The sequence below is a fragment of the Pungitius pungitius genome, chromosome 18 (genome assembly GCF_949316345.1).
Source record: "Pungitius pungitius chromosome 18, fPunPun2.1, whole genome shotgun sequence".
NCBI lineage: Eukaryota > Metazoa > Chordata > Actinopteri > Perciformes > Gasterosteidae > Pungitius > Pungitius pungitius.
In genome coordinates, this window is record NC_084917.1 from 15127279 (window position 1) to 15139523 (window position 12245).

General features: G+C 42.8%; 1 protein-coding gene across 1 annotated transcript; it reads left to right on the top strand.

Moving 5' to 3' along the window:
- The first annotated feature begins 6096 nt into the window (after positions 1 to 6096).
- On the top strand, positions 6097 to 10449 carry LOC119226771 (major intrinsically disordered NOTCH2-binding receptor 1-like homolog). The gene is made up of 4 exons (XM_062559026.1): positions 6097 to 6291; positions 7415 to 7693; positions 9617 to 9898; positions 10074 to 10449. The coding sequence occupies exons 1-4, from the start codon at positions 6145 to 6147 to the stop codon at positions 10272 to 10274; spliced, it is 909 nt and encodes a 302-aa protein (XP_062415010.1). The 5' UTR covers positions 6097 to 6144; the 3' UTR covers positions 10275 to 10449.
- The last annotated feature ends 1796 nt before the right edge of the window (positions 10450 to 12245 follow it).

Below are 12245 nucleotides of genomic sequence, written 5' to 3' on the forward strand. Positions count from 1 at the left end.
GTTGTCCAATGTCTAATTGTGAGGTCAGGCTGATCTGGGTCGAGCTGTTTTACCTCTAGTTTCTCCGGAAAAGTTCTTCTCTCGAACCGAGGTTTTCATATATTTTGCACAGATATCTCAATTTAAAAACCTTAACGAGTATATAATCCACATTTCATAAATACAAAAAGACAAATATTGACTATTTGTAAAATGCATTTTTAATATATTCATATTTTTCCATTGCTCCATATTTTTCCATTGAGCCCCAATCGGCAGATAAGGATCATAGTTGTTTACACTGTAAATAATACAGGTGATAAACAGACTGTTTACCCTCTATGGCATACTGTTGCCCTCGGGCAACGCAGTACTTTTTTGGACCTTACACTGCCCCTTAAATTTCTTTAATTAAAAACAATGTATATAATGTTAGCAGACATGTCTGTGTCCATTCAAATGAGGGCCCAAAGTGGGTGTGACCTTTTCTCTTCGGGTGAAGCATTCTTTTATGGCTGCCAAGCTGCATGGGACAGAGTGCCACAAATCAACTTTTTAAAGTCAAGAAGATTGGATCCGTGTAACAGGTTTGCCAGACAGTTAGGAGATTAAGGGTCAGTCAAAGGGCAGTCAATAGAACAATGTGTGTCATTCATTCATAATCATTCATTTTGAATGACATTCAAATTTGTGCTTTTTAATTTCCTTTAGGAGAATGCATGTCTGATGACAGTGACAGTGAGTCTGTTGATTAAGATGAGGAGGAAGCAGAGGTGTGGACTCGAGTCATGTGACTTGGACTCGAGTCAGACTCGAGTCATGAATTTGATGACTTGAGACTCGACTCGACAAAACGTACAAAGACTTGCAACTCGACTTGGACTTGAATACCGATGACTCGTGACTTGACTTGGACTCGAGCCTTTTGACTCGAGAAGACTTGCTACTTCCCATGAAAACTGGGGGATAACATTTTCACACCACCGCGCCGCTCTGATTATCTGCATCTGTCAAAAAAATGTGCGCCACCTGTATGCAGAGAGCGCGCGCTGCCTGAACAAAATCCAATCACTGCAGTCCATTTGACCGTATCAACGAGACAGCTCGTTCATGGTTACAAAAATCGGGATTTTTGAACCCGGATTCAGACTCCGATGGAAATCCTCGCCAACATTATGTCAACGTCCGTTTTAAAGTAGTGTAATGAGCTGAGTTAAAGTTATTAGGTAATCAGTTATGCAGATGTTGCATGTGTTCACGTTATGCTCCGTTACCAGCTGTAGTTACGCGAGACAACCCGAGTTTTGGGGGGCCGTGTATGCGGAAGTGTTCGTTCGGCGTGGTGACGGCCAACAGTGACCGAAGTTGAGTTGTTTTATATAAATAAAGCCAGTCATCGCCTCCTTATTTACGCTGCAGCATTGGGGTGAGCGTTACAGTACTATAACACAGTCACAGTCGATCCACCGTTACCCTTCCCTTCGTAGTCTAGGTCTGTGAGGCAGCGCACCATCACCCAGGGTTCCCCGTCCCCACTATAATAAAAGGACTCGAAATGACTCGAAAATAAAATGGTACGACTTGTGACTCGACTTGAGACTTGTTGGCTTTGACTTGTGACTCGACTTGGGACTTGCTTCGTCTTTGACTCGACTTGACTCGGGACTCGAGGGCAATGACTTGAGACTTGCTTGTGACTTGCCTAACAGTGACTTGTTCCCACCTCTGGGAGGAAGATATAGGAGGTTCAAAATCCACGCTTACCTCGGTGGAGAACACCCCACAATACATTTCTAATGATATCATGTCCCCCCCTACTGTATTTTAAGCATTTTTTCTATGAAAACATTCTTCAGGTTATTATAGTCTAATGTATATGCGATACAATGTGACACAAACAGGTTTGTATGTGGATTTGGTACAGTGTTTGTTTAATATTATCTAATTGTCATTGTTTGGATCTATTTGAGGTTAATGTTGTCAAAATTAACTCTTTCTAAATACCTACATTTCTTGTTTGACTTATTTCACTCATTATATGTACATGAAAAAACGTTGGTGTTTCAGTACCCCCGTAGCATACTGTTGCCCTGAGGCAACAAAACAAAATCAAGTTGGGGGGTGGGGGGGCATACATTTTATGGTTGATATTGTATCAGGGAGCCCAAAGCCCCCAAAATGGGCAAAAATATTTTTTACCCCCCAAAATAAAAAGTGGGTAAAATTGAAAGCGGTTAAATTTTGTCTATTTGACAGTGAAACACCGTAAATTGGCATTCATATATTGTAATAAATACGTTTAATCCCTCTTAATTGTACTAGAAATTCTACTGACAACAGAAAGGCACCGTAACATGGAACTCATTCAATATTGTGATTTTTACATAAATTAAATCACGGTAAAATAACAGCAGCTGTGGTTGCCAGAACCTCACTGTAAAAACGACATCGTCCACATATAAGACATTAAGTATGTTTTTGTCAGTTGTAAATTTCGCAATTCAAACTTTGTTTTACTATACTTTTAAAACGGGTGGGACGGTGGAGTGGTGGCCATGGCGTGAAGATCCTGGGTTTGATTCCACTCTGTGTCTGTGTCAGTTCTTCCCCCGTCTACTTTCTCACGATCCAAAAACACGATTAGGTTAATTGGTCACTCTAGTGTGGATGTGACTTTGAATGGTTTGTGTCGCTCCGTCTCGTCCCGCAATCCACTCGCTGCCTTGACTTAAAGCTCTACAATACACCTTTTCATTTGGTTGCCTTGGTCTTCTATCTTTCCTATTTGGGGTTTTTGATTGTTACATCAATCTACACTGCTTCAGTTATGCATTACCAAAGATCCATTTTCAAACTACTTATCCTGTACTCAGGGTTGAGGGTGGGGGGGCTGGAGTCTATCCCTGCCATCTTCAGGCGAGAGACAGGGTTCACCCTGAATCGTTCACCAGCCAACCGCAGGGCAACACAGAGACAAACAACCATTCACACTCACATCCAAACACCTAAGGGCAATTTAGAGTTCCCAATCAAGCTGATCCCCAGAGCATGTCTTTGGACTGTGGGAGGAAGCCGGAGTACCAGAGAGAACCCACGCAGACTCCACACAGGAAGGCCACTGGGTGGAGTGGGACCCAGGACCTTCTTGCTGTGAGGCGACAGTGCTAACCACCACGCCACCGTGCAACCCTATTACCAGATGATTTTATTAATTAAGAAAAAAAACATTATATGAAAATTATAATCCTTTCACCACCACAAATGAGTTCTGAGATTAGATTTACCAAATAAAATGTTTGATTAATTGAACAAATTTGAAATTGATCTGATTCAAATAGTAAGTTTACAGCAGAAATGTCTAACATTGCACATTAAAATATTATTTTCCTGTTAGAGGCCTTTTTGTACTTCTCCACATGTTACAACAAATGTCATAGAAATATTTACAACAGGAGCTACTTCTACTTCTTCTTTGTAGGTGGCGCTGTTGAGCTGATATTGATAGTTGCACTATTACAAAGCCAGGGGCAAATCTATCAACAGCTCTAAAGAGAGAGTGAGTCTTTGAGCTCTTTGAATAATACATGCCTCAGTTTCAGTTGGGGCTTCACCAATGCAGAAAATCATTCTTTAATAATTAAATATTTGTATTTTTTGTCCAAAATGTATGGGCCAATCCAAATAATACATTTCATATCAATCCAATATGAAGAGCATATTAACTCAAACTCTCAAAACAGTATGCAAGCAAAGTGCACAATATTCTATTTTTATTGTAGTGGAGGTGGAGTATAAACTAGCATGAAAAGAAAAATAATCAGCCAAAGCTGATTGGAGCTAAATGGAAGGTGGGAGGGCTGGGGGGGGCAATTATGAATCAATCCAATGCTCTGACAAAAGAAAGAAAAAAAGGTGTCTGGCTGTTGTGGAATACAGGAGGATACTGTTTACCAGTGTGATGTAAACGCTGATACATTAACCGTGCACCACTCTGTGGGCGGTCAATTATTGTTGTCAAGTGACAAACCCCCTGTTGCCAGGCAACAATGGCTAAGTTTGTGCGTTGTTTGGAGGGGCGGGCACTATGAAACTCTTGATGGCATAATCAAATTTGTGTTAAACGCAGAGAGCGATATGTAAGCCAAAGAGACAGTACAGCCAACCTACTCACACTCTAAGACATCTACTGTGTGTCTGCTTTGATATGGATGAAAGTAGAATGTCAGAAAAATAAGTTATGAATGCTTTAAAGCCACTGGAACTGTTAATAAGGTTAAAATAGGAGATATGAAAATGTCCTGTTCAATACAATGAATACTAACAGAATAGTGGGTCCACAATGACATTGGTTAATGAGAAATGGATCAGGGATAATTTGCCAAGTATTAAGTGTAAGTTTAATGAGAATGATAGAAAATCAGGCATCATTCCAACAGTGTTGGCAATAAATGGGCCATGTCACCCTGTCGGGTACAAAAACTCACTTGTAGCTCACTCACTTGTGAAAGCTTTGCCATTGCAATCCAATGGATTGTGTCTTTCTCTGCTGTTTGTCTCCACCTGCAAGGGGCGTGTCTAGAGGAACTAGGTCAAGAGGCGTGGCCATTCATCCTGCTCCCTCCACAGCTGATCCACATTCCATGATTCAGACCCGAGCTGTTTAATGCTCCTACGTGGTAACGTGGCCCAGTATCCCTGCGCGTGTTGTTCTGTAGTTCTTTCCGTCTAACTTCAGGTCCTCGGTGCAGATTCCACTGTTACCTGCTTCTTACCTGCCGCGCCGTCCGCCTCACGTCACTCAGACATCCCCACCTGCTTCACCTGGACTCTACGGCGGATTAGATCTACTACTTGTATTTACTCCTATTAAAGGACTTGAACTGATAACCTGTGTGCTGGGTCACATATGCAGCCGTAACACCGATGACCTGCTCATTTATCAATCTCTCGCTTCCTCTGCTTCTATTTCTGCTGTCAAAAGCGTGTTCTCTCAAACCAGAGCTCCATGCTCCTTCTCTAACCCCCAAAAACTATCCATCTTTTCCAACTTCCTTCATCCCCCCCAGTTCCCCCTCCACTCTTCTACCAAGCCACTTTGTCAATATGTAACCGAAAGATGACATTTAGGGCTGCAACAACAAATCGATCCAAATTTGATTATTAAAAGAGCTGGCAAATAAATGTCATTATTGATTTTGTTGTGTTCAAAAACCTTTAAGGCAAGCCATTACTGCCTCTTCCCGATGAGAAGGTGTTGTTTTGTACAACGTGGCACCTGGTTTGGGCTCCATTTGTGTAACCCAAGATTCCTATTGGTATGTGCCAGAGATGCTCACGAGTCCCAAAGCTCAAGTCCCAGTCGAGTCTGAAGTCTTTCGAGGACGAGTCTCAAGTCGAGTCTGAAGTCACCGTGTGTGCGACTCAAGTCGCACTCGAAGTCCGAGTCTCAAACTCGAGTCCCCATCTCTGGTATGTGCACATAAATCCCATTCCTGGTGTGGTGCATCGTCATTTTCACACCATCGTTCTATAATAATAATTTAAGTGTGTGTTCATCATGAATTCATGCACTTCTAGTGTAAATAAACATGTTTGATGTCAAACATTTTATAATAAATTGTGTGGTTACCAGTACATAATATCATAAAGCCAACAATCCAGCTTTCTTATCATCGTGTTTCACTCCTAGATATATTGTGAGGAAACTAAAAGAAGAGAAAAACAATGATCACACTCTTCAATTTGTTGTGTCATGCTACTATTACACCATTAAATAAGTTACAGCGATGTTTGAGTATAACCCCTGAACAGGAAAAGATGGAAGCAGTAGTAGTAAAAGTAGTAGGAGTGGTAGCAGGTCTGTAGCTAGTGCTGCCAGCTGCTTTCACTTTCACTTGTTTGGATTGTCTTTTTTAAATCCAGCGTACTTTCCATACATGCATTTACTCAAGTACTACATCATTGCAGTACTTGAGTAAATGCACTTAGTTACTTCCAATCCGTGATTTGGAGTCCCTCTCTGGCCACTGACACGGTTAATAATCAGCTTTGGGTTACACAGCCAGCTGCTAGTGATACGGGCGTATGTTGCTCTTCATGAATTATTCCACAGCTCACAGTAGTGGTGAGCGCGGGCAGGCGACGCGTTCATGTTGGACGGCCAGGATGGACATCTCTGCTCTGCCCAACAACAACCACCCCGAGAAGTTCCTCCAGCTGGACGTTGGGATGCTGCCGGCCACACGCGGCCTGTTCCAGGTCGGGGCGGCCGTGTCTGGTCACAAACACTGGCAGAACCGAGTCTACTCCCAGGTATGGGCCAAACCTTTTCATTAGTGACGTGCACGTGGACGTGTTTTTTGGAGTTAACGCATTTGCCGATAAACATTTGAATGTTCATCAATGCAGTTTTTAATAAGAAATAGTATTTTGAATGTCTGTTGATCACTGGCTCTGAAAAGACACTGAATGGACATAGAGACATAAAATAGACGTGCTATAGACACCATAGGTCACAGTCAGGGTGGGAGGTTGATCAGTATTCTCTTACGAGAGCCGTCATCACGTAACCAACGAGAACATTGGGGACGGACCTTAGCGCTCAGCTGAACCCAAACAAAAAAGAACGGCTGAAAGGTAGCGACCTATTTTTAATTCAATTCAATTCATTTATTTTGTACAGCCAAAAATCCCAAATTAAGGCTTTAGAGTCTGTACACATGAAACATCCTCTGTCCAGAAACCCTCACAGGAAGACGGAAGAAACCTCAGGGAGGACGTGTTCCTTCGGTACACGTCACGTGTACCGAAGGAACACGTAAAAGATGTACAATATGTTCAATTTATCCGACCGAAATGATTCAATGATATAACCACCATCCACAGAAACCTGGGAGGGAAAGAATAAAGACTTCAGTATATGTTGGTTTATGATGACAGTAATACAGAGCTGGACTGGTAATCTGGCATATCGGGCAAATGCCCGGTGGGCCGACGCATTGGGGGCCGGTCAATAGGCCCATACAATTATTTGTTTTTTACTTTCGACCGGCCCATAAAGCAGGGACAGCGGCCCATTGGTTCATTTTCCATACTGACACTGGGCTGGCCCAATCATCTCTTAGCAGGCTCCACCCCTCCCTCTCCGTGTGCCAGTCAGATGCATTCAGTGACTCAGAGCTAGAAAGAAATGTGTGGATTAGGATGGAGAAACAAAAACCTAAGAGCGAGAGAGAGAGGTGACTAGCCACAGCGATAGCTTGCGGCTCGCAGGCAGCAGAGGAGAAGGTGCAGCAGAGGAGAAGGTGTAGCAGAGGAGAAGGTGCAGCAGAGGAGAAGGTGCAGCAGAGGAGAAGGTGCAGCAGAGGAGAAGGTGCAGCAGAGGAGAAGGTGTAGCAGAGGAGATGGTGCAGCAGAGGAGAAGGTGTAGCAGAGGAGAAGGTGCAGCAGAGGAGAAGGTGCAGCAGAGGAGAAGGTGCAGCAGAGGAGATGGTGCAGCAGAGGAGATGGTGCAGCAGAGGAGATGGTGCAGCAGAGGAGAAGGTGTAGCAGAGGAGAAGGTGCAGCAGAGGAGAAGGTGCAGCAGAGGAGAAGGTGCAGCAGAGGAGAAGGTGCAGCAGAGGAGAAGGTGCAGCAGAGGAGAAGGTGCAGCAGGTGTCAGTGTGACAGTGAAGTCCAGGAGGGACAGAGTGAGCAGGAGAGTGTCATTGAAACGGTAAGCAAGCAGGTACATGAACAGGGAGGGAGTGTTAATCAGGGCGGTGCATGAGGATAGTGTGTGTGGCTGGGCTGGGCCACAACGAAGATGATGACGATTTAACAGTTACCTCAATTAATGAATATTATAATAAGGCAACAAACATAAGCGTTGTCGGTTGTTGCTATTATAAAGTCTGAGTGTCAGGTTGTCATTTGTCAAATTGTCACTTAAAAGTGACTGCAATGGCCACTCAGTTAGCTAAAGTCAAATAACACAGCATAAGCTATTTGGCACTGTTTTTGTAGAGAGTTCACTTATTCAATTGGAACTTGGGATATTTTAATGTAACCATTTAAAACTCATAACGTCGACGGCCCTTCTTCTCTAGATAAAAACTTAAATGATGCCATTTGATTATTTTAATTATTACTCGCCCACAACGAGTTACACGTTAGAAGAGATAGCTAACTAGATATTTTCTAATGTTTCTTCTGAATTTCCAATATCGTCAATATGCAATATTACGGCAAGTGAATACTCAAAATGTTATATATATATTATCAGGACGTTTTGTGTGAGTAATTTGTTTGTATAGGTTTTTTATGGGAAGTGTCTCAACAATTAGAGGTAAATGTTGTTTGGTGTCATATTAAAGAGGAGTTTGTGCTCTTTAAAGGGATAGTTCACCCAAAAATGAAAATTGTGTCATCATTTACTCACCCCCCAAGTTGTTTCAAACCTGTATGAATGTCTTTATTCTGCTAAACAAAAAGAAATATATTTTGAAGAATGTCTGTAATCAGACAGTTGATGGACCCCATTTTTTGTTCCTACTATGGAAGTCAATGGGGTCCCTCAACTGTCTGATTACTTTGTGTCGGCCCTGCTCCACTGCCAGCTTTGATCACCAGGGACTGGGAGTCAGTCAAGAGAGAGTGGGTACACTGGTCCATGGCACTTACAGTAGTTCTCAGCTTTGTATGGGTTTTTGGGAACGGAACAGTAGATATGCATATCTACAGGGACCACAAGGATAGTGTACTGGTTGGTGGTTGTGTCCCAGTCCAGCCCTGTAGTAAAAAGAAAGCCATTAATATTTATAATGGTAATGATAGCAGCAGCAGCAGGTGTCAGTTCACAGCAATTCTGTGAAAGAAGCTGATTGGTCGACACACGCAAACACGCAGGAGGGGGTAAAGGAACACGAGGGGCTCTTGGGTCTGCGTGTCCTTGCGTTTCTCTGAAAACACAGAAGCATAAACGAGGCTTTACTCTTTATTTGGGCAAACCAGCCATTCTGCCCCAGGTTGTTCCATCACCTGAATCCCCCCTGGGTCCTAAGTCCCTCCAGGTACTGCTTCTTATGAACAGCTACTGAACACTAACTACTGAACACACTGTTTATGCTGAAAAAATGTTTACGAATATTAATTTGCTGTTGCTTGGAAAGAACCTGTACATTTCTATAATAAACCAGACAAATATTCAGGCCTGGCAGTGATAGCTTTGGTTTTATATTTAATTTAGTTATATTAAGTGGAGATGTTTTAAGAGATATTTTAACGTCTACCGTGTTAAGGGAATGCTGCTTTACTGCAGTACTTTTGAATGAATTGTGAGATTTTATGGTTAATCCCAATTAATTACCAAAAAATATAAATATTGTGATAAGAATTCTAATTTTCCCAGCTCTCATTTTCTTAGAATAACTATTACATAATATCGTTGTAGAAATGTGCAGTTTGAGTCAAAGTTGTTCCATACTTGCCAGATAAAGACAACAGTGGGTACAATTTTTAATACCACATAATATATCGTCGTAAATAGTTTTTTATGTTTTTATAAGCGCATAAAAGTATTGACGCATATAATGAAGAGACGCATTCTGGTTTAGGCTCCGTTGTATTTGTGTCTTCAGTGTCTTCTCTTTGTCAAAAGAAAGTGGGCTGGAAATTGTCACTGTCTTCACAGAGGGGGCAAAGGGTTAAGACTGCAGGCTGGTCCCCTGCATCCCCAGAGGCCCCTCCTGTGGCGTTTGAGGACCGATACCTGGGGAAGCACATCACACCAGTCACTCTGAAGGCCAACATCAAAAGGAACCCTCTGTTTATAGACATGAGAGCAATGGAAGCCGTGGACAACAGGAAGACCAAACCCTCCTGGACGGTCAGGGAGTACGACACACAATCCGCCCACGGGAACCTCGCCCATTATTTGAAGGTGATTTGTGGGGGGGGGGGAGCGGCCGAGGGTGATTGACAGACGTCAGAATGGTGGACAGGGGAATGGATCTAGGAAGACACTTTGTGGATAGTTTGAATCATTTGATATCGTTGGTCTGCATTGCATCTGTGTAGCTCTGAACCACCTCTGCCTACTTTCATTTGCTTTGCAGGAGGAAGCCAGTACTCCCAGAGATCTGGACTTTTGGCTCGAGGATCTCTACACACCAGGATTTGACTCTTTGCTGAAGAAGAAACAAGCGGAACACAAGAGAAAAAAACTTTGTAAAATTGTCTCTCTAATAGTTTTGTCTGTTTGTGCCATTCTTATTGTCATCATAGTGCCAGTTGTGCTTCTACAAAAGCAAAACTGACTGATGAGGACATTGCCGGTATATACTATGGGGTGGTTACTATTACACCCCCCATTACTTGTACAAAGGACACACACACGCTGAAGGGATGTAATGTTGTATTGAATTTGTTGTTTAGTACAGATGTTGAAGGCCAGGCCAGCTGTTGACGTTAATAGTTCTGCTCTCTTTATACGTATATTTTTGTATAAATGGTGTTGGAAGGATATGTTAAAATGACTTACCTCTGCTGTGTCTCCTCCCCAAGGTGAGTTCTCAGGGTGCTTGAGCACCATTTATGGTTTGGGGAGATACCAATGGTTGATTAGTTGAGGGGAATAAATATGACTAAATTAGTAGTTTAAGCTGAATATCTGAAAGCTCACCAGTTGCTTTATTAGGTTGTTGCTAATCAGCCAATCACATGGCTGCAACTGAATGCATTTATGCGTGTAGACGTGGTGAAGACAACTCACTGAAGTTCAAAGAGAGCATCAGAATGGAGCAGAAAGGGCATTTAAGTCACCTTAACGTGGATGGTTGTTGGTTCCAGACGGGCTGGTCAGGTTTGGGTAAACAACATGAAAACGTGGATCTTTCCTGGCCTATAGCAGATGGTTATATGTATAACTGCAGAGCCCCTTACTATCAGTTGAGCAGCGTTTGAATGCCACAGTCTACCCGAGTGTTGTTGCTGACCATGTCCATCCCTTCATGACCACCACGTACCATCTTCTGATAATGCACCATGTCACAAAGCTGACATCATCTGGTCCCTTGAACATGACGATGAGTTCACTGTCCTACAAAGGCCTCCAGTCTCCACATCTCTACCCAATAGAGCATCTTTGGGATGTGCTGGAAGGAGAGATTCACATCATAGATGTGAAGCCGACAAATCTGCAGCAACTGCGTGATGCTGTCATGTCACTATGGACCAACATCTGTGAGGAATGACCAGCGTGGTGGTCCTGCTCACTGATATAAAGCTGCCATCATGCACAGCAGGACTCCTGCTGGGAATTAGAACAGTTGCAGCCATCCCCTTTATGGCTTCCACTTAGCCATGTAATGTACAGTATATGGTCATAATTGTTGGTGGAATAAATACGTGGGGATGTGCACTCAAGCTCTTTGTCAGTCATACTTCCTGAGTCCGGCCGCTGAGAGGGTTGATCAGGGCGTTGTGACTTTACATGAACGTATACCCGCTACAATGACTCCCATGTCATAGAAAGACAAAGGATGTTAAAAACATGGCCATGGCATCCCGGACGTTAGGAGGAGTTTGTTGCAGTTTCCCCAGAGCGTCACCTGACGGTGGGGCCAGTTGTTTCGAGGCCTTTACAAGCAGACACCACCTACATGGCCTCCAGGGAACACAAAGACGTCCCAACCACAGAGGAGTTCCAGTGGCTTCACGATGCAACTCGACACCAAGTGCACTTCTAGTTTCTGCTGACTTATAAAGTATGTGCTTACCCGGGGTATGTAAATGTCAGGTGATTAATAATTCATTAGAAATGCATCAGCTAGCAGAGTGCAACAATATTGGTTACTACAGATGAAAGAAGATACATTTAAAACAAACAGTAACTGACTGACGTGCCAGCAGTTTTGAATAAATGCAGAGTCATCGTTAAGATGTACAGGTGCAGAGTGAATGAAGGACTTTAGAGGCTCTGTTGGCAGAAATGGGATAGAACTTTCCTAACCATGTTGAAGCATTTCTCGGGCCTACAATGAGCTTCAATCATTAAGGAGAATGTATCTAAATCTCCAATTTCCTTAAACAAAAATACAAAGATAATGTTAGCACTTTAAATTACTAACCTAGCAAATCACTTTAAAATGGTTTTGCTTGTGGTTTGTGTTTGTTAATCAAACTGCATTAAGGAGTCGTTTGAGGCAAAAACAAACTTAAAACTAATTGAACTTATTCTTCACTTTTGTTGTTGCAATACAGCGCACAAAAGGACATTACAAATGAAA